At 37.4% G+C, this 23,748-nt stretch overlaps 1 protein-coding gene across 1 annotated transcript in view; it reads left to right on the top strand.

Moving 5' to 3' along the window:
• Window positions 1-23,748, top strand: part of GPR158 (G protein-coupled receptor 158) — a 395,462-nt gene that overhangs the window by 227,148 nt on the left and 144,566 nt on the right. The window contains exon 4 of the mRNA XM_031652460.1: window positions 8,642-8,865. Coding sequence (XP_031508320.1) covers window positions 8,642-8,865 — 224 coding nt within the window. The remainder of the gene's footprint in view (window positions 1-8,641; window positions 8,866-23,748) is intronic.

Raw genomic sequence — 23,748 nt, 5'->3', positions numbered from 1 at the left:
GCCCACCACCATGCCCAGGTAATTTTTTATGTTTTTAGTAGAGACAGGGTTTCACCGTGTTAGCCAGGATGGTCTCGATCTCCTGGCCTCATGATCCGCCTGCCTTGGCCTCCCAAAGTGCTGGGATTACAGGCGTGAGCCACTACGCCCGGCCTAGAGCTTATTATTATTTTTATGTAGTAGTATGATTTCTACTAGTGGCATATATTCTCTTTTCCTAGATAGGGAACTTTAGCATAAATCAGCAAAATGTTTTTAGAACTGGAAGATTATTAAATTGTGCTTTGAGTCCTAAAGGAAACACTGAATATCACAAGCTCTGTCTTTAATTTTAGTTGCTTTTTGAGCTTTAGAAATCAGATCTCTTGACTTTTGGTTTTGCTTTCTCTCTTTTACAACTTTGTGTTCCTTATAGAACTTCATGAATTTTGACAGTCAAATGAAGTTAAATACATTGTTAAAGAGGAAGTTTTTTATGATGGCATGTTACTGTTTGCCATTTGTGAATTGATCTCATGGTATTTGTGAGCACAAATAATAAAATGTCCTCATAATTTATTTTCCAACAAGTTGCCTTTTATACATGAATATTGAAATACTTATCTAACCAACAATTTATTTCCCATATCAGGAAATACAGAATTGTTTGGAGTTACATTCAGTTTTCAACCTTATACCTAGTTGCTACTAATTCCGTAGATGGAATACCTGTTAACTATGATTTCTCTCCTACTTGAGGAAGATAATAAAGTGTATAGGCTTTTTCTATGTCCTGTACTCATGACTGTATTTCATGGCCCAGTATTCTGAGTCTTTTGTAATTTTAATATAGGTGGGAAAATAAAGATACAAAACCATTGTTCTATTCTTAGAGAGCTCACAGTTTCTTTTCACATACCGTTTAGATCTGTGGAACTCTAGCAGTAAGCAGAGTAGAATAATACAGTCAAGTAAAGAAAATCACAATGGCATGTAACCTCAGGAAAAGAACTGAGCAGAGACAGAGTATATCAGTCATGGAAAGCTCTCCATGTTGATGTGGATCTCTGGACAATGATGGCGCAAAGGAAGTACATTGCAGTGCACCTTTGGACAGCAAATGTGGACTATTCAGCATACTGTCTACAATTCATATGTTTCAAAATTCTACCCCCGATTCTCCATTTCAAAAGGTTGAACATAGACAAGTAACTCAGTCTTCCCAGTGAATCAAAATTGGAGAACATTGCAATCACTATGCAAGAACCTTAATTTATGTGAATAACGAATTACATCAATGTAGAGGAGACCATAATTAGGAAAGGTAGATGAACAATAACATTGAATTAGTGACAAGATATATATCTTTGTATTATAATGCAGAAATGAGATCAAAGTCCGATTTAGAAATAACATTTTCTAGTAAGAGAAGAAAAGGAGACTAATTTTTCTTTAATTATATAAATTTAACCCACACAAAAACATTTCTAAAAGAATGTACTGCATTTTTAATTGCAAAAGATACTTTTTTTAATGCTAGGGTATATCTTATGAAAAAGAAATAAATAGCTGATCCTAAGCCCAACTGTTTAGAATGTTTCATAATGGCTTAGTTTATTTGACAATACTCTATACTTATTAATTGAATTTGGCAAAATCTGACAAGAGAAACTATTTTCTTTTTGCTAACCTGACATTAAGGTTGTTCCTTTGGTGATGATGTCAGCTTATTGGGCCTCCAGATGTTAAAAGCCCTGCTTGGGTAGTTTGATTAGCCCAGATATTAGAGTATCTCACCATACAGCAGTTGAGTTATAATCAGAGGGTTCTACTCTTTAAGTGTAGTGGTTTAACTGGAAGCAATTTATTTCGTTCTCTACTATATTTAACAAATTGATTTAGATGTAGTATTATAAAGGAGCAAAAATGACCACAGGCAAGAATAAACTACTTCCAGGAAGTAAATTGTTTTGTGAATGTAAAGGAAAGCCTTTAACATCATGATTAGAGTTACTTTTGCGATCTACAAGATCCCAAGTTAGTTCACTTTTCCATGTCCATCACATGATTACCATGTTGTTCAAATCTAGGGGCACCATTCAAATTCTATTCTGTATGAATGCGGCCAGAGACAGCTCACTTTGGAACATGGAAGCTATGATACAAGCTTTTCTTGCCCTGCATCACATACTGTTGACTCACCTTAGATTTTAGCTACAGTAGACAGTTACTATTACTGAACATGCTGCCAGTATCCAACTTCAAGTGCCCATAGAATTTCTTTTCTGCCTCAGGGCTGTCTCTGAAGCCCCCTAAGCTTGCTCAGCCCTTGCCCAGAAGTGTGGTGAAATGGAAGTTTCCTGGGATAACTGTCAAACAAAGGGATTGGTAGTTGCTGCATAAATATTCCAGCCTTCCATCCTCTGGAAAGTCAAATCTGAAGGGCATTGTATACAGTTTTTAGAGGGATCCCAGCGGGATTGATCCCCCATTTTCCCACAGTAATATCCAACTCAGTAATCTACCTTTTCTTACCTTTTCTTTCTTCCTTGTCTTACTATATCTGATTTCCTTCTATCACTCTATCTTTGGTCAACCTGAAATCGTTGAAAGGATCAGATTTCAGTTTAAAAGAGTTTATTCAAGCAAAAAGGTGGGAATAGCCAGCTGGGAAACACGGACGCCGGAGAACTGTGGTCAGTGCTACTAAGTTAAAAGTTAAATGTCTTGCTTATTGGAAGAAAACAAATTTAATAGGATTGCAGTATTTTCTATAAAAAGCTGGTTTATGAGTTACAACAATTTAATTAGTTATAATTTGCTTTCTTTTCCATCTGGCTTAATTTCTTTTCTTTATAGCTGGTTTTCATTTTCTTTCCAGTTTACAAAACTGTATTTAACATTCCATCTTATGACAATGTGATAGCCATGAAGTCTTTGTGTGAGAAACATATTAGTAGGAGGGAAGTTAATCTATAATAAAGATCATTAAGATCAACAATGAAGAGGAAGGCGATCTTTTCTGGTGCCTTTTAGTTACTTGCAACATTTTACAAAACAATGTAGGTAAGGAATAAGGCTAATCTATAATCAAAGATACAAAGGTTATAGCTGCCGGTTATGTGACTTGAGCACCATAATCACATTCCTTTTAGGCTCAAAATAATTTAGAGTTCCAACAGCTTAGATTTTGAATTAGTTATTTTTATATTTTACACCTTCTTTTAGGAGTCATCTCCTAAATCAGACATCTGTGTCCAAGTTCGTATCTCAGGTTCTGCTTTCTGGGGACCAAGACGAAAATAGCAGCTTTAGCTGTTTGGTAGTGGCAACTTGCACATAAATTCAGGAAAAAAATATTATTTTCTGTTAAAGCTTTCTGCATTTGCAGTTACAGAAAGAAATAATTCTTTGCCTCTTGTAAAATAGGAGGCAGAGTGAGAGATAGTTTGGGGATAATTAAGAATTTTGTAGGCCGGGTGCGGTGGCTCAAGCCTGTAATTCCCAGCACTTTGGGAGGCCGAGACGGGTGGATCACAAGGTGAGGAGATCGAGACCACCCTGGCTAACATGGTGAAAAATACACCATGGTGAAAAATACACGTCTCTACTAAAAAATACAAAAAACTAGCCGGGCGAGGTGGCAGGCGCCTGTAGTCCCAGCTACTCGGGAGGCTGAGGCAGGAGAATGGCCTAAACCCGGGAGGCGGAGCTTGCAGTGAGCTGAGATCCGGCCACTGCGCTCCAGCCTGGGGGACAGAGCGAGACTCTGTCTCAAAAAAAAAAAAAAAAGAATTTTGTGGGGGCCTAGGCATCTTTGCTATTTTTATTCATTCTTTGGGCAATGTTATCTAGTCTCGTGGCTCTAAATACTCCCTAAGTGCCCATTATTTTCAAATATTTATTTTCAGTGCAGGCCTTTTTCACATATATCAAGATGCCTTTTAGACATCATCACTTGGATCTCAAGTAGACATCCTTAACCTGACATGTCAAGATTGGACTTAGGATTTCTTCCAAAGCCTTCTCCACATGTGTGCTTTCCCTTCTTGGTTAATGGTAACTTTTTTCTTCCACTCATTCATACTAAACACCTTGGAGACAGCTTTGACACTTTTCTTTCTGTCTCACGTGATAACCAAGCCATCTAAAATTATGTCAACTCCACCTTCAAACTCTGCATTTTTACTGCGATACTGTGATCCCAGCCTTTATCAAGTCTCACCTGGATTATTACAGTAGCTTCTCACTACTATCCTTGCTCTTTCCCTTGTCCTCTATAGTATGTTTTCTATACAATCAAAGCAATCCTTTAATTACATAAACCACATCATGTTACTCCTTTACCCAAAACTCTAACCCTAACCCTGCAAAATAAGCTTAAATATACTGAGCACTTAACATACTGCAATATTTTTCAAGTTTGAGTGATTCGAGGTGCTAAATAGTCTCTGCTTATCCCATCTCAGAGAATTAAACCTTAGCTGATGTGGGTGAAGTTTCAAGTTTCATTTGTATTGAAAGTAAATAATGTATACTGTTTGCTTTAAATGTAGCCAATATCTTCCTAAGCCAATGAAAAAAGATCAGCCTATTTAGTTGAAGCAAGAAAGCAAAGATTTGTGTAAGAAGGACTATTTTGTAAAACAAACAATACCTCCACAGAATTTTTTGATTAATTTAACTTCTATTGTGCTTCTTTTTATGGTATTTTGGTTTGTGTGGTAATTGCCTGCACCTGTTAGGATTCACTGTCCTTTGTTGCTAATGTCCAGTGCCTGGTAAAGCCATCGGGTTTCAATTTGTCCATTGTTTTTGGTTGTTTCTGATGGGAAGGTAAATTTAATCCCTGTTCTTCCATCTTGTCCAGAAGGGGGAAATCCTAACCTCTGTGTCTCAAATCTGAATCTTAGAGCTCATACTTTATCATCTCCTATTCTACAGTGCTATATGACTCTTGACATTGTAGTCACCATCATCAGACCTTCTGAATCCTTGACACCTTTATCTTAGTGAAATGACTCTGGCTTCACTTACGTAATTATCCAGTTCGTACTCGAGTTAACGCATTGTTTTCTCAGTATCCTGGCTTCTCATACTTCTCAGTTTTTGACTTGACTATGATTCTTCAAGTTTTTATCTGCATGGATACCTTTTTTTCATCATCTCAAATTGCTCTTCGCCTTATCTCTTTCTCTACCCATTGCGATCACCATTTCCTGAAGGTTTTGAATGGCTTTGTGTAAGTGCCATTGTGGTGTGCCTTTCCTCACATGTTTCTCACTTTCTGTTCTGCTATGAGGTACCTCTGTGGTCGTGACACAAGATGTGAGAACCTGCTTTGGATCAAGTGTGCATAATGCAGGCACGTGGGGGCAGTTGATGATTCTGGAAACCCTTTATCAATTAGTAAGGTTGATAATGGAGACATGTTTTCCCCTTTATCTCTACGATTGACTCAGATTCAAGAAGTCCCTGGAGGATTGAGCACAAACTGCTCCAAGGGAGTGAAGGCTGCAGATCCATTATACAGCCTTGTGTTGGCTTTCCTCCTTTGCCTTTTTACCCCTCCTCTCACACTCTTGCTGTCTGGGAGCACGTTTTGTAGTTACATGAAAAGAAGCCTAAAACTGTCATTAGCAAAATCCTTTCTTTATTCTCTGTGTGTGACTGCTCTATCCTCTGCATTTGTTTCTATGCTACTGATAATCGTACAAAATCACACACTATCTTGACTATGTTTCTTAGTAATGCATACTGTCTTACTCTAACTGGATTATTTTTCTGCCAAGTGATCTGACAAATCATCTTGTATTATATTTCTACCTCAACCTTCATGTCTTTAATCTCAAAAAAGGCGATCTTCACTCTCAATAAGTATTCTTACCTGCTTTGTTGAGAAGGATAAGACTCTACAAGATTGGCTGCCACATTTTTTCTACTTCAAAATGTATTTTTTTCCAACTGATTCCTTCTTTCTGCTAAAAAACAGTACACCTTTTAAAAATCTTTGATTTACCTCTACTTTTTTCCAGTGAAAAGAGATATCAAATATTAGAAGAAGATGATATCAAATATTCTTAGAGTTAATTTCTCCAACTATGCTGTTGATTACATCCAATCATGACTTCTCAAATCCTTCCTTTACCAGTTTTCTCATATAGTTACTCAATTTCAAATGGCCCATTTTTACTGGATGCAGTTGTGTTATGATCGCACCTGTTTCAAAGAAAACAAACAAACAAAAACAAAATCACTTTTTAAAAATATCATCATTATTCCTCTCAACCATGAGTTTTTCTTGCTTTTTTCATTCAATAGTGCATTTATTTAAATAATATTCTATCTTATTACTTATTTAGTACATAAGCCTTGACAATTTAGGGACTAAATCTCCTACTCTTTGGAAACTATTATCTTATAGGTCAGTGAAGAATAAAATAATTATTAAATCTTGTAGACTTTTCTCAGTCATATTGATCACATTGTAGCATTTTTTAGTAAATTTCATTTCTGTTATGACACTGTAAGTACTCTTCCCTGTCTAGCATTTCCCTCTGTACATTTCCCAATAATTATCTTATCCACTCCCAGAGATCTCTGCAGGTTCTGTCTCTAACATTCACTCTGTATCTCAGTTCTTTCTTCTAACTTCTCTGTTTCGGAGGAATATCTTTTTTTAAGGCACCATGAATTCCTAATTACTCTTTGCATCTCCTATATTTGGAGAAGAGGAGAAAGGGCCAGTCACTATGATTTCTATAAATATTAATAATCTCAACCAGGTGCGGTGGCTCACACCTGTAATCCCAGCACTTTGGGAGGCCAAGGCAGGTGCATCACGAGGTCAAAAGTTCGAGACCAGCCTGACCAACATGGTGAAACCCTGTCTCTACTAAAAATACAAAAATTAGCCAGTCATGGTGGCCCGTGTCTGCAGTCCCAGCTACTCAGGGAGCTGAGGCAGGAGAATCACTTGAACCTAGGAGACGGAGGTCTCAGTGAGCCGAGATCATGCCACTGCACTCCAGCTTGGGTGACAGAGTGAGACTCCATCTCAAAAACAAATAAATAAATAAATATATAATCTCATTTAATCCCACAGCAATTCATGTTTCATAAATAAGTAAACTAAGACCCCAAGTGGTCTAGTGAGTTGTCTCATGTCATAGAGTTTTCTGGAGTAGGGAACAAAGTCTGCTTGACAATAAAATCCATTTGCTTTTCATCATGTAACAGAATGATGACTCTTAAACAGCATTATATCCATAATCATCAGAGAAATATTCAATTGTGTTTTTGCTATTGTCTTTACTGAGGAAACAAAGCAGACAAATACATTGTAGAAAGATTGTGAACCTTTAATAGGGGTTGAAAGGAACCAAGACTTTCTGTTAAACTGTGTATTATTAAAATGCTGTTACCTAGAGGAACCTCTTTCCCAAATTCCTCAGTTAATCAAAGCTGTGTTATATACTGAAGTGGGTTCATATTCATTGATGTTTTTTATATTGAATTCAGAGTTGGAAATCGTTTCTGTTTCTTTTTTCTTCATATTTGGCATTAATTGGATAGATGTTGGTGCTAAACTCATCTTAACTATTAAAGAGAAGCTTTACCTATTGAGCTTCAGAAGTAACTTAAGGTTGATAATTGAGACAGAAGAACCTAAAATTAAAAGGAGGATCGATAGCAGTAAGTGAATAGTGTTGAAAATGTCCTAAGAGCATGCAAAGTGGGAAATTACATGATAGCTTATAAGTATGGACTGTACTCTTGGCAAAGGATGTACCATCATTAGGCAAATTGCACACTGAACAACTGTCAATTAAATACCATTTTACCTAATTTAGACCTAATGAACTTGGTAGATGAGATCCCTGATGAATGAATTAAGGAGCAGTCAAAGTCTCATTTTGGATTCTGTGCTATCTAGGTCAAGAAGTTCCCAAAGGTATGCGTGCATTTACTCGGTACATAAAAACATCAACTTTCTTATTCCTACTTCTGGTTAATTCTCTTACAAATATTTGTGGAATATGATTTGTGCTTTTCAGTTGGTGAGTGGTAGATAATGATATAAAAGACTTAGAAGGCTGGGCACGGTGGCTCACACCTGTAATCGCAGCACTTTGGGAGGCAGAGGTGGGCGGATCACGAGGTCAGGAGATTGAGGTCATCCTGGCTAACATGGTGAAACCCCATCTCTACTAAAAATACAAAAATTTAGCCGGGCGCGGTGGTGGGAGCCTATAGTCCTAGCTACTTGGGAGGCTGAAGCAGGAGAATGGTGTGAACCCGGGAGGCAGAGCTGGCAGTGAGCCAAGATTGTGCCACTGCACTCTAGCCTGGGGGACAGAGCAAGACTCTATCTCAAAAAAAAAAAAAAAAAGACTTAGGAAAACTGTTCCCTGCCCTCATGAAGCTTTTGAAATTTTACTAATTTTCCTCAACCACTGTCACTGATGATTTTTAAAATCAAAAGGATAAAAATAATTTTGTAAGAGTCTAAAGTAACTCTTTCTCCTAGCAAGAGGGTTGATAAAAGGTCTATAATAAATGAGAAAAGGAATGAGGAGTCAAGGATGTCTTTTGACTCTATACTCAATCTTACCTACCTAAGAGGTGCAAATGACACTGTGGTTTTATTTGGAACTTTCAGGAAGGGGTCCGGATCAACATATTTCAGGAAGTACAAAAGATGTGTCAGAAGAAGCCTATGTCTGCCTACCTTGCAGGGAGGGCTGCCCCTTCTGTGCAGATGACAGCCCGTGCTTCGTCCAGGAGGATAAGTATTTGCGACTTGCCATCATCTCCTTCCAAGCCCTGTGTATGCTGCTCGACTTCGTTAGCATGCTGGTGGTCTACCACTTTCGCAAAGCAAAGGTAAACCCAGGTACCCTGGTTATGATCCTCTTGTTATAGAGCAACCTCTTATCTTTTTAAGCAAACAGAGTTTTCACATTCAAGTTTCTTCTCTACTAAGCAGCAGTCTTTCTATAATATGATTGGACTAGAATATGAAAGTTATATTCTTTAGCTGACCAGAAAAATAGAGATTAAAACATGATACTTTAACATTTACAGAACGTTTCCCCTTGTTTAGTCTGGATCTCAAGTGCTTCATTGACTTAAATGACTCTCCTTTACATCATATCTTTGGCCTCTAGAGAAACTTATTCTGCCACTATCCAATGTATTATTAATTTTTTTGTATCTAAGAAGCTTTGTTATGTTTATTATATTTTTCTTATGTTTAAAGATGGTAAATGACTCAACTATTTTTTAGCACATTATACTTTGAAGAATGAATTTATTTATGACCTTATATTTTGTCTTACATTAGTGTCCCAGAATAATAACAATCCTGGGAAGAACTTTATACAGCTTTGGAGAGAACATATCCTTTGGTTCTATTCTAAGTAATCAAGAGTAGTATAGACCAGGAGCAGTGGCTCATGCCTGTAATCTCAGTACATTGAGAGGCCAAGGCTGGAGAATTGCTTGAGGCCAGAGAGTTTGAGACCAGCCTGACCAACATAGCAAGACCCTGTCTCTACAAAAAATAAATAAATTAAAAAACCATTTCTCTCAAAAAAAAAAAAAAATTAAAAAACCATTTCTCTACAAAACAAACAAACAAACAAACAAAAACAAAAAAACAAAAACTAGCCAGTGTGGTGGTGCCTGCCTATAGTCCCAACTGTTTAGGAGGCTGAGACAGGAGTATCTCTTGAGCCTAGAGTTCAAGACTGCAGTGAGCTCTGATCACACCACTGTACTTCTGCCTGGGTGACAGAGTGAGACCCTGCCCTGTCTCAATAAAAAGGGGTGAGTAGAAGCATTTGTATGCCTTTCAGTCAGGGGTAAATGAAATGTTAAAATGTGCAGGACAAAGCTTTGGGGGAAGCTTTCTCAAGTTGGCCACCCAATTAGTTACATGTAGCCAGTGTTGTATTTGAATTTGTGGTTCTGATGCTTGCAGAAATGTATTTGTGCCATTGGAAAGAAAACAAAACCGAAAGTCTCCAATCTTTTCCAAATCCAAAGGACCTCTTTATACTGGGAAAGTTGTACAGATTGGTTTAGATTACAGAGCTCATTGAAGGTATAAAGTGTTCCCATTAGAAACTGTTTTAAAAACCCTCTGTGAATGGCATCTATTATGAAGCCTCAAGTTACACATTTTTATTATTAAAAGGCCTCTGTTGAGATTCTAGGAGATTGTGTTCATTTTGTTAATGTTATAGACTTTGATAGTCATTTAAAATGGACAATTTCATTAACAGAAGAATCCAGCACAAATTAAAATCAAGCTTAAAGTCAGCAAGAAAGTGCAAACAGGCAGATTGCTCCTCATTTAACCAATTAACCTTTCTTTTGCAACAAACTGTGTGTTATATAATAAAAATAGTAGGCAAGTAGAGTTGAGAAATATATAACCACTGTTACCTGGATAAAATTAATTGGTTTTGTAAAAAGCCTGTCAGTGGCATAGCAGGTAGAATTGAAAGGTCTGTTTATTAATTTCTCTGAAATCTCTCTGATATAATGTAATTCATTTATATGGTAGATAACACACGGTTCCCTATGAATTTTAATTGATTTTGATAATTAATGATTGCTCTGCTAAATGAGTCAGTAATACATGGTAGGTAAAATATTACATTGGATATTAAAAAACCTGAGATAGTTCTGACATGACCAATGTCTTAATAAATGTTAATGTTACTTAGCTTTGCCAGTTATTAAACCTTGCTAATTTCCCTGGACCTTCATGTGAAATGTCATTTTAATGACCAAAATCCTACTTTACAGGACTATAATGAGAATACATAGTTTTACATGTCATTTTAGTGAAATTTCTATAGATTAAAAACTATTAATAGTAGGAATTGATAAATTCAACATTATCTAGTTTTCAGATGGTCACCTTTCGAAGAATCAGTTTTTGCAGAATGTAACATAATAAAAGGGGGATATAAGCTAATAAAACGAATGAACATAGACCATGTATATTGATGAAAAGAAATGTTTGATGCAATTTTCTGCTGTGATTTCAATTGCTAAAAGCAATTGTAAAAATGATAGAACATTCCAGTATAGAGATTGGAAATTTATAGCATGTAGAATTTGGATTCGCTTTTTAAAGATTTCCTGTGTCTTTGCAACATTTCTTTGGATGAAGAAGAAACTTGATCTCTTTTGTAGCAATATTGACATTTCTTTAGGAGTTTCCTATTACATTCTCTACTCATTGATAATTAAAAGAACAAAGCCCACACAATTTATCAATTTACATCTATTTTGACAAAAAAAATCCAATTGTAATACAGAAGTAGCATAACAATTGCGGGGAAGTGTGCGGACTCAGATTGTTTAGATTTGAATACTGTCTCAGCTCCTTGCATACTGTGAGACTTTGTGAGAATTGCTTAGCCCTTTTTTGTCTAGTTTTCTCCTCTGTAAAATGGCATTCACACGCCATGTACAAAAATTAAATTAAAATGGATCATAGATCAAAATGAGAGAGTGAAAACCCAAGAAAGTTTTATTAGGATAAAACATTGGCATAAATCTTCATGAACTTCAGTTAAGCAGTAGGTTCTTAAATATGACATCACAAGCATACATGACAAAAGAAGTAGATAAATTTGACTTCATGAAAACTTTTTTGTATCAAAGACAGCATCAAGAAAGTAAAAAGAAAACACATAGAATGGCAGAAGATATTTGTAAATCCTACCTGTGATAAGGAATAGTATCCAGAATATGTAAAGGACGGGTAACCAATCAATGAAAAGAGAAGTAAAACCAATTTAAAAAGTGAGACAAGGATCTAAATAAACATTTATCCAAAGAAAATATATGAATAAGCCAAAATGTGTATGAAAGGATTATCAACACATAGTCACCAGGAAAACGCAACTCAAACTAACAATACCCACTAGCATAGCTAAAAATAGAAAAGACGGTAACAAGTGTTGCGGATGTGGAGAAATTGACACTGTCATTCATTCCTGTGGGAAATGTAAAATGGTACAGCCCTTTTGGAAAGTAGTTTGGCAGTCCCTCAAAAAGTTAAAACTCGAAGTATGATATGACCCAGCAATTCCACTCCCGGTATATATCCAGAAGAACTGAAAATATATGTCTACAAAGAAATATGCACACCAACGTTCATAGGACACGGATGAACCTTAAAAACTGCTAAGTAAAAGCGTTACAAAAGATCACATATTGTATCATTTCATTTAAATGAAATGCTCAGAAGAGGCAAATTCATGGAGACAAGTAGATTAGTGGTTACCAGGGACTACCAGGAAGGAAGAATGGGGAGTTAGCGCTATTGAGTTCAGGGTTTCTTTTTGAAACAACAAAAATGTTACAAAATTAGATTATGGTAATAGTTGCACCCCTCTGTCAATAGGCTAAAAACTACTGGATTATATACTTTAAAAATGTGAATTTTAAAGTATGAGTATTATATCTCAATAAATCTGTTACAAATTTGTAAAGGAGTTTACATCTTATTAATACTTACCTTCCGGGATTATTTAAAAGAGTTAATGAGATAATCCATGTAAAATACCTTCCACTTAGTTTTACTAGTTGTTTGTCTTTTGTAATATAATTTTGGACCTCTTTATAAAATTCATAATTCATGTATACTTCCCACATTGGGGGCCAAGTATGACATTTAAAGTAGTTCAAAAGAATGAGAAGTTGGGAAACATAGCTGTGCCTCTTTGAAGTAGGCACCCAAGCTCCATAAGTACTCATTCATAGGCACACATGCAATCGCATACATATTTCTGTGCTGATAATCTTCTTCAAAAACCATTTACTGTGCATTTATTTATATGTGGCTTTTTGTCCTTTTCAAGAGTGACTACTTAGGATGCAAATAAAACCCAGTTTATTTACCTACTTATTGATATTACTGGCTTTTCTAGGAAGTTTCAATTTCCATCCCCACCCTCAAAATGAGAAACTTATGGAAATCTTTCCTGGGTATTGATTATGAAGTCATTAGGGATATTGAGAATTAGGACACATACTCCTTCTTGTGTTGTTATAATAGTTAGAAAAAAAGTAACAAAATAAAAATTTGTAATATAGGAATAAGTTTGTTACTATAATACTTTCCTGGTTTTAATTTAGCAAGATGAAAAACAGTTCAGAGCTAGAATGGAGAAACCTCTCATTTTATAGATAAGAAAATCCAGCCCCTGAGCAATTAAGTTTCCAAAGGTAACACAGCTAGGTTGAAAAGTTTATGCATGTATATTTAGCCTTATTTCAGCATATGAAATAAAAACACTTCTAGAAGATTAAAAGTGTAAGTTAATAAATTAAGGCTAAGTGAAAATAAGTATAGAAAAAATTAGTTGAAATCAAGGGTGAGGTTAAGATATCAAATGGATTCCATGAGGGCTGGGATACTGTTCTCACCCCGTGCCAGTGGGAAGAGCTTTCCTGGAGTTTTCTAGTAGCAGTGCAAATGGGAGGAAAAAAAATAAGTCATAGTAGCCATAAAATAAAAACCAACCAGTCACTGATATGAAATTCAAATATTCCTGGCACCGAGTCTTGGAAGAAATTTCTCCTGTGGATCTTTATATAGACAATAGTGTAAAATGTAGTGAATGATAAGCATTCTTACATGGAATACGATAATTATTTTCATGGCTCTGTTCCTGTTAATTTCCCCAAATGTGTGCTGATATTTGAATACTTAAATACAGCTCATGCAAATCAATTCTGTAGGGGTGTCATAATGTGGTCCTGATACACTGTTCTTGGCTGATGTTAATGCAGGTACTTTTAGAGTGTCTAGATCACAGTTGGCCAGTGTGCAGCCCACAAGTTACTGCTACATGACTATGGTAGACACACATGGGTTTTTTTGTTTTTTGTTTTTTTTCCCATTTCATTCAGAATCAGCCTCAGAACTGTTCTTAGGACTCTAAGCAGATTCTATGCATGAAATCTATTTGCTCTCCTGGATCTTGAAACACAGGAGGGCTGCAAATCCTTCATATAAACTTTTATAAATACTGCTGGTCGTTGCTGAGTTTTCAAAAGGTATTCACTGAGTGAAATCAAATTCGAGGTTCTATTCCCTATTAAGAGCAAGAAGGGGGGCGGAGCAAGATGGCCAAATAGGAACAGCTCCAGTCTCCAACTCCCAGCGCGAGCGACACAGAAGACCGGTGATTTCTGTATTTTCAACTGAGGTACTGGGTTCATCTCACTAGGGAGTGCCGGACAATCAGTGCTGGTCAGCTGCTGCAGCCCGACCAGCCAGAGCTGAAGCAGGGCGAGGCATCACCTCACCTGGGAAGTGCAAAGGGGAAGGGAATCCCTTTTCCTAGCCAGGGGAACTGAGACACAAAACACCTGGAAAATCGGGTAACTCCCACACCAATACTGTGCTTTAAGCAAATGGGCACACCAGGAGATTGTATCCCACACCTGGCTGGGAGGGTCCCACGCCCACGGAACCTCCCTCATTGCTAGCACAGCAGTCTACGATCTAACCACAAGGCAGCAGTGAGGCTGGGGGAGGGGCGCCCCCCATTGCTGAGGCTTAAGTAGGTAAACAAAGCCCTGGGAAGCTCCAACAGGGTGGAGCTCACAGCAGCTCAAGGAAACCTGCCTGTCTCTGTAGACTCCACCTCTAGGGACAGGGCACAACTAAACAACAACAAAAGCAGCAGAAACCTCTGCAGACGCAAACGACTCTGTCTGACAGCTTTGAAGAGTGCAGTGGATCTCCCAACACGGAGGTTGAGATCTGAGAAGGGACAGACTGCCTGTTCAAGTGGGTCCCCTGGCCCTGGGTAGCCCTAACCTCAGGAGACATCCCCACTGGGGGCGTCTGACACCCCACACCTCACAGGAGTGGGAGTACACCCCTGAGAGGGGCTTTGAAAGCAAGAATCAGACAGGTACACTCCGCTGTTCAGCAATATTCTATCTTCTGCAGCCTCTGCTGCTGATGCAAACAAACAGGGTCACAGAGTGGACTCAAAGGCAATCTCAACAGACCTACAGCTGAGGTCCTGACTGTTGGAAGGAAAACTGTATCAAATGGGAGGACGCCTACACCACCCAAAACCCCATCAGTACATCCACCATCATCAAAGACCAGAGGCAGATAAAACCACAAAGATGAGGAAAAAGCAGAACCAGAAGCTGGAGATTCAAAAGATAAGGCCCATCAGGAAAGGGGCGCGGCTCTCATATGTGGATCAAAGAAATAGACGGAGAATGGCTTGTAGAGATGAGAAGGTTTGAAGTCAACCGACCTCCAGATCAGGAGGAATTACATTACCGACGCCGAAACTAAAATCTGAAAAATTACAGAGAATTGATGGCTAGAGTAATTAGTACAGAGGTCTCATGAGAATGCGAAAGAGATGAAACCGCAACCACGAGAAATCGTAATAAAATGCACAGAAAGCTTCAGTAACCGACTCGATCAGCTGGAAGAGTATCAGCGATTGGATCAAGATAAGATAAACGAAAATGAACAAAGCCTGCAAGAGTATGTGGGATTATGGAGGCAAATCTCGTCTGGTCTGAGGTTGCCTGAAAGTAGGGGAAAAGGAAATGGAACCAAGAGTTGGGAAAACACTCTTCAGGATATCATCCAGGAGAACTTCATGCAACCCTAGTAGGGCAAGGCCCAACATTTGTTCAAATCCAGGAAATACAGAGAGCATACAGATACTCCTCACTTGAGAAGAGCAGCTCCAAGACACATAATTGCCAGATTCACCCAAGTTGAAATGAAGGAAAAAAATCTTAAGAGGCAGTAGCCAGAGAGAAAGGTCAAAGATTTACCCACAAAGGGAAACCCATCAGACTCACAGCAAGATCTCTCAGCAGAAACTCTCTCAAGCCAAAAAATTAGGGGCCAATCAGCATTCTTAAAGAAAGAATTTAAACCCAGGAATTTCATATCCAATAAACTAAGTTTCATAAGTAGAAGGAGAAATAAAATCCTTTACAAGAGGAAGCAACAAATGCTTAGAGATTTTGTCCACCACTAGAGCCTGCCTTACAAGAGACCCTGGAAGAGCTACGGCATGGAAAGGAACAACCAAGTACCAGCCATTGCAAAAACATGCCAAAATGTAAGAGACCATCGAGGCTAGGAAAATTGCATCAACTAATGAGCAAAATAACCAATTAATATCATAATGGTGGGATCAAGTTCACGAATGTAATCACCAACTTATACGTATAAAATGGACTAAATGCTCCAATGAAAGGAGCACAGACTGGCAAACTGGATAAAGTCAAGACCCGTGATCTGCTGTATTCAGGAGACCCATCACACACACAGAGAAGAGACATACATAGGGCTCAAAAGTAAAGGGATAGAGGAAGATTTACCAAGCAAATGGAGAACAAAAAGCAGGGGTTGCAATACTAGTCTCTGATAAAACAGACTTTTAAACCATCAAGATCAAAAGAGACAAAGAAAGGCCATTTACATAATGGTAAAAGGATCAATTCAACAGAAGAATAGCTATCCTAAATGTCTATGCACCCAATACAGGAGCACCCCAGTTTCATAGGCAAGTCATAGGGCACCCCTAAAAGGAGACTCCCTTGTGTAGGAGACTTCACAACTATCCACTATCCAACATTAGACAGATCAACTTGAGACTAAGAAAGTTAAAAAGGATATCCAGGAATTGAACTCATCTCTGCAGCAGAGCAGACCCTGGCCAGACATCTATGAACTCTCCACCCCAAATCAGCAGAGTATACATTCTTCTCAGCTGCCACAGCCGCTTATTCCAAGGTGGCCACATGGTGGGAGTAAAAGCCTCCTTAGCAATGTGCAAGGCAGAGTGCATAACAAACTGTCTCTCAGACCCACAGGTACAATCAAGCTAGAACTCTGGATTAAAACTTCCACTCAAAACTGCTCAACTACACTTGGAAACTGAATAACCTGCTCCCTGAATGGCTACTGGGTACATAGCAGAATGAGGCAGTAATAAAGATATTCTTTAGAACCAATGAGAACAAAGATACAACATATCAGAATCTCTAGGACACATTTAAAGCAGTGTAGCAGAGGGAATTTATGGCACTAAATGCCCTGCAAAGGAGAGAAGCGAGACTTGATCTAAAATTGACATCGCATCACAATTAAAAAGAACTAGAGAAGCAAAACAAACACATTTAAGAAAGCTAGCAGAGAGCAGAAGTAACTAAGATCAAGGCAAGAACTAGAAGAATGGGAGACACAAAAACCCTCCAAAATCAATGAATCAGAGTTAGTTTTTTGAAAAGATCAACAAAATTGACAGACCATATAGAACTAATAAGAAAGAGAATCAAATGAGCCTTGGTAAAATGATAAAGGGGATATCACCAGCCCCACGAAATACAAACTACCATCAGAGAATACTATACATAGCTCTACACAAAATAAAACTAGAAAATCTAGAAGAAATGGATAATTTCTAGACACTTACACTCTTAGACTAAACCAGGAAGAAGCTGAATCCCTGAATAGACCAATAGCAGGCTCTAGAGTGGGGCAATGTTAATAGCCTACCAACCAAAAAGTCAGGACCAGATGGATTCACAGCTAGATTCTACAGAGAATTACAAGGAGGAGCTGAGTACCATTCCTTCTGCAAACTATTCAATCCAATGAGAAAAGAGAATCCTCCCCACTCATTTTATAGAATTGCTTATCATCGATACAAAGCCTAGCAGAGACACAACAAAAAAGGGTACAATATCCCTGATGAACATCAGTACAGAAATCCTCAATAAAATACCCCAGCAGGCAGTTCAGCAGCACATCAAAAGCTTATCCACCATGATCAAATTAGGCTTCATCCTGGGATGCAAGGCTACAGTTCAACATATGCAAATCAACCGTGTAATCCGAAAGCATGCATAAAGACAGAGACCAAAGGACAGAGCCACATAGTTATCTCAATAGATGCAGAAAGGCCCAGCGACAAAATTCAGCAACCCTTCATGCTAAGCGCTCAATAAATTCGGAAGTATTGATGGAGCGTACCTCAAAATAATAAGAGCTATTGCAGCAAACCCACAGCCAATATATCATACTGGAATGGGCAAAACTGGAAGGTTCCACTTTGAAAACTGGCACAAGACAAGGGATGCTCTCTCTCCACCCTCCCTATTCAACATAGTATTTGGAAGTTCCTGGCTAGGGCAATCAGGCAGAGAAAAAGGAAATCAAAGAGACAGTTAGAAAGAAGAATCAAATTGTCCCTGTTTGCAGATGGCTTGATTGTATATTTAAACCCCATTGTCTCAGCCCAAAATCTCCTTAAGCTGATAACTTAACTGGCAAAATCTCAGGATACAAAATTAATGTGCAAAAATCACAAAGCATTCTTATACACAGTAACAATATGAACAAACAGAGGCCAAATCATGAATGAACTTCCATTCACAATTTAGCACAAACAAGAATCGGAAATATCTAGGAATCAATACAAAAAGGGATCTGAGGACTATCTTCAGGAGAACTACAAACCACTGCTCCAGTGAAATATTAAAGAGGACACAAACAATGGAAGAACATATACATGCTCATAGATAGGAGAATCCAATATCGTAGAAATGGCCACATGCTGCTAAAGGTTATTTATAGATTCAATGCCATCCCCATCAGAGATACCAGAGTAGGTTCTTAGAATTAGAAAAAACTGCTTTAAAAGTTCCATATAGGAACCAAAAGAGCCCACATCTCCCAAGACAGTAATCCTAAGTCAAAGAACAAAGCTGGAGGCATCCACCTGACTGAGCTATACAAGGCTATTAGCAAAACAACTTGGTACTGGTACACCAAAACAGAGATATATAGACCAATGGAGACAGAACAGAGTCCTCAGAAATAGTACCACATCTACAGCCATCTGATGCTGACAAATCAGGAAAAGCAAAGGAAATGGGGAAAGGATTCCTATTTAATAAATGGTGCTGGGAAGATTAATTTTAATACATCATTAGAAGCTGAAACTGGATCCTTTCCCTTACTCCTTATCGAAAATTAATTCGAGATGGATTAGAGACTTAAGTATTCGACCTAATGCCACTTAAAAGTCACAGAGGAAGGTACCATTCAGGACATAAGCATAGGCAAAGAGACTTCATGTCTAAAACACCAAAAGCAACAGCACCAAAAGCCAAAGGAATTGACAAATGGGGATCTAATTAGAACTAAAGAGCTTCTGCACATAAAAGAAACTACCATCAGAGTGAACAGAGCCTACAGAATGGGAACATTTTTGCAATCTACTCATCTGACAAAGGGCTAATATCCAGAACCTACAAAGGAACTCAAACAAGTCCACAAGAAAAACAAACAACCCCATCAAAAGTAGGAAAAGATGAACAGACATTTCTCAAAGAGACATTCATACAGCCAACGGAGCCACACCCAGAAAAGTACTCATCATCACTGGCCATCAGAGGGAAATGCAAATCAAAACCACAATGAGATACCATCACACCAGTTAGAATGGCGATCATTCAAAAGTCAGGAAACAGCAGGTGCTGGAGAGGATGCTGGAGAAATGGGAGCATTTTACACTGTTGGTGGGATTCTAAACCCTAGTTCAACCATTATAAGAAAACAGTATGCGATTCCTCAAAGATCTAGAACTAGATGTACCATATGACCTAGCCATCCCATTACTGGAGTATATACCCAAAGTTATAAATCATGCTGCTATAAGGAACACACATACACCGCGTATATTTATTGCAGCACTATTCCTAATAGCAAAGACGGAATCAGCAAATGTCATCAGTGACAGACTGGATTAAAGAAAATGTAGGCACATATACACGTGGAATACTATGCAGCCATAAAAAGGATGAGTTTGTGTCCTTTGTAGGGACATGGATGCAGCTGAGCCATTCTTAGCAAACTATCACAAGAACAGAAAACCAACCAAACTACTGCATGTTCTCCCTCATGGGTGGGAACCTGAACAATGGAATCCCACTTGGACTCGGGAAGGGAACAACACACACGGGGGCCTATCACGAGGAGGAGGGAGAGATTGCATTCGAGTTATACACAGTAAATAGCGAGTTGATAGGTGCTGACGAGTTGATAGGTGCAACACACCAACATAGCACAGAAATTATACTTATGCCAGCAGAAAACCTGCATTATGCACATGTACCCTAGAACTTAAAAGAAGTATAATAAATAAATAAATAAATAAATAAATAAATAAAAAAAAAAAAAGAGCAAGAAGGCAGTTGATTGTGAAGGTGTGTGCTATTATAACAGGTGAACCTGGGGATAGAATGCTGTGTGCTAATGATGGCTGAGGCATCTACCTAGAGACACACCTGAAGAGAAGTACACGCTCTCAGATGCCAGAAGATACCCTGAGGAAGGGCCAGGAAACACCTGGTTAGGGATGGCACCTAAGCTAGAATCTGAGACTTTTTCTCTTACTTCCTCTTTTGCCAATATGTGAACCAGGTTCTTTAATCCAGTTTCACCAGAATTCATAAAATGTCACATCTTAGTTGCCTTTAGGATATGCACCGTATGCCACTGAGGTCCTGCTGGAAGTGGGCCATTTTGGAACTGAGGCCCCTTTTATTCATATTAGAGTAGTTCCGTGAATTGACAAATCAAAGATAGGAAAACCAATAGCAATGTCAAACCTAGCAGCTGAACCAGTCCTTTTGGGCAACAAGCAAATATATGTAGGGATAATGGAGAGTTCTCTGTTCTCAAATGAAATATTAGGTGATCATGTTGAAGAGACATAATATAGTATAGATACTTACGTCTTTTCAGTTGCATGGTTCTTCCAGGAAAGTCTAATTTTGAGTACATTTATTTGAAAGAGATTTGTCCAGGCCCAAAACTTCAACGCTAGTAATTAACTACTAACCATCATTGATGAAATATTGGTTTAACATTTTATCATTTTAAATGACACAAATGAGATTCCGTTATATTCCAGGGTGAGACTTGTGGGATGATACCTCCAAGAGCAAATTAAAATTCACCCTGCATAAACATTTAGGAAACTAATTACACACATTTGTCCCTATGCCTTTGGTTAAAGATGAAATCTGTCAGTAAACTGTGAGTAATTTGGAGCCCAGTGTGTTCTTCTAAAACAACAAGAATTTTAAAACAGTATTTTAAAGAGCCTGAATATTAAATATTTTTTAATTTATTCTACATTTTTTTTACCAAATATTATGACAAGGAACATATTTTTCCATTCATGATTTCAAAAAGAGAGTATGGTTCCTAACAGCTATTAATAATGTCAAGTGTTAGTATAATTTATTTTCAGATGAAAATTTTGGAGAAACAAGGTACACTAGAAGGAACAGCAGCATATACCATTTCTGAACATAATCTTTTGTTTGACTTATTTTTAGTAAATTTTAGCATGTTTTGAGTTTAGTAATTTAGAAGAAAAAACTGATTTTTTAAAAACATGAACACACTGTAGTTGGTATTTTCTCCTCTATTTCTATAATCTTTCTTTTTAAAAAATTAGAAGTTGACAAGAGATTTAATAACAATGCTAATTTTTTGTTTGAAAAAATGAGATGTTTTAGTGTATGTGAAATGACTTTCTAAGTGAAATTCTAATAGGTTAATTGTAATGTTCTAATGACTATTTTGGTAAAATAAAGATAGGTAGGTCATTTTTATTTTAGAAAAATTTTTATTGTTCATTTTCAGAACATATTTTTATCATCACAAACCAAACTCTCTACCCATTATACAATAACATCCCATTTTTCTATCCCTTGGTAAACTCTCTTCTACTTTCTGTTGCTAAATATTTGCCTATTTTATGCCTTCTGTAAGTGGAATTATATAATATTTATTCATTTGTATCTGACATTTAGCATAATGTTTTCAAGATTCATTGATGTGGTACCATATGTTATAACCTGATTTCTTCTTGATGATGAATGACATTGTTTGTATATACCACATTTTGCTTTTCCATTCATCTATATTGATGGCCATTTGAGTTGTTTCTACTTTTTGGCTATTGTGAATGATGCTGCTGTGAACATTCATGTACAAATATCTGTTTGAATCCTTGTTTTAAATTCTTTTGCTATATACCTAGTAATGGAATTGCTGGATCATATGATAATTCTAGGTTTAGTGATTTGAGGAACCACCAAACAGTTTTTCACAGAGGCCCCACCATTTTCCACCAGTAGTTTGGAAGGTTTACAATTCCTCCACACCCTAACTTACATTTGTCATTTTCTGTTGTTTTGTTGTTGTTGTTTTAATATTAGCCATCTTAATGAGTGTGAAGTGGTATCTCATTGTGGGTTTGACTTCCGTTTACTAATGATTAGTGACAGTTGAACATCTTTTCATGTGCCATGGACCATTTATATATCTTCTTTGAAGTAGTGTCTACTCAAGTCTTTTGCCCATTTTATTTTCACAAGTCTATACTTTACGTTGTGGTTCACTCTTGATGTTGTACACTGTGAGTTTGGACAGATGTATAATGCATTTATCCGCAATTATATTATGATGCAGATTAATTTTATTACCCTAAAAATCCTCCGTGTTCTGCCTTTGCCCATTTCTTAATCAGGTTATTTGGTTTATCATTGTCGACTTGTAGGAGTTCCTTATATATTCTGTATATTAATCTCTTACTGGGTACATGGTTTGCAAATATTTTCTTCCATTCTGTGATTTTTCTTTTTACTTTATCAATAGGGTCTTTTGAAGCCCCAAAGTTATTTATTTATTTAATTTGAGATTAGGTTTTGCTCAGTTACCCAGGCTGTAATGCAGTGGTATGATCACAGCTTACTGCAGCCTCAAACTCCTGGGCTCAAGCAACCCTTCCACTTCAGCTTTCTGAGTAGCTAGGGCTACAGTTGCATGCCACCATCCCCGGCTATTTTTGAAATATTTTTGTAGAGATAGAGTCTTGCTATGTTGCCCAGACTGCTCTCAAACTCCTATCCTCAAGCAATCCTCCTGCCTCAGTCTACCAAAATGCTGGGATTACCACCATGAGCCACATTGCTTGGCCCCCAACGTCTTTCATTTTGATAAGGTGTATCTATTTTTTCTTTTGTCACTTGTGCTTTTGGTGTCATATGCAAGAAATGATAGCCAAATCTAAAGTCATAATGCTTTTCCTCTATGTTTTCTTCTAGGAATTTTATAGTTTTAGGACTCACATTATGTCTTTAATCCATTTTGAGTTAATTTTTATATATGGTGTAAGATCAGAATCCAACTTCATTCTTTTTTGCATGAGAATTTCCAGTTTTCCCAATACCATTTGTTGAAGACATGGTCCTTTCCCTGTAGAGTTGTCCTGTCACCCTTGCCAAAGATCATTTTATCATATATGTTAAGGTGTATTTCTGGGCCTTTTAGTCTATTCCGTTGGTCTGTATGCCTGTCTTTATGCCAATACCACATTGTTTTGATTACTGTAGCTTTAGAGTAAATTTTGAAATCAGAAAGAGTGAGGCCTCCACTTTGTTCTTTTAAAAATTGTTTTGGCTATTTGAGCTGCCTTGAAGTTCTATATAAATTTTAGGATGTGTTTTTCTGTTTCTACAAAACTATTGCTGGGATTTTGATCAAGTTTGCATTGAATCTGTGGATTGCTTTGGGTAGTATTGCCATCTTAACAGTATTAAGTCTTTAAATCAATAAACACAAAGTATCTTTCTACTTATATGTGTCTTTCATTTCTT

Source organism: Papio anubis, chromosome 11 (assembly GCF_008728515.1).
Source record: "Papio anubis isolate 15944 chromosome 11, Panubis1.0, whole genome shotgun sequence".
In the NCBI taxonomy this organism is placed as follows: Eukaryota; Metazoa; Chordata; class Mammalia; order Primates; family Cercopithecidae; genus Papio; species Papio anubis.
Note: the sequence above shows the minus strand (reverse complement) of the source record. Positions and strands in the feature narration are given on the sequence as shown.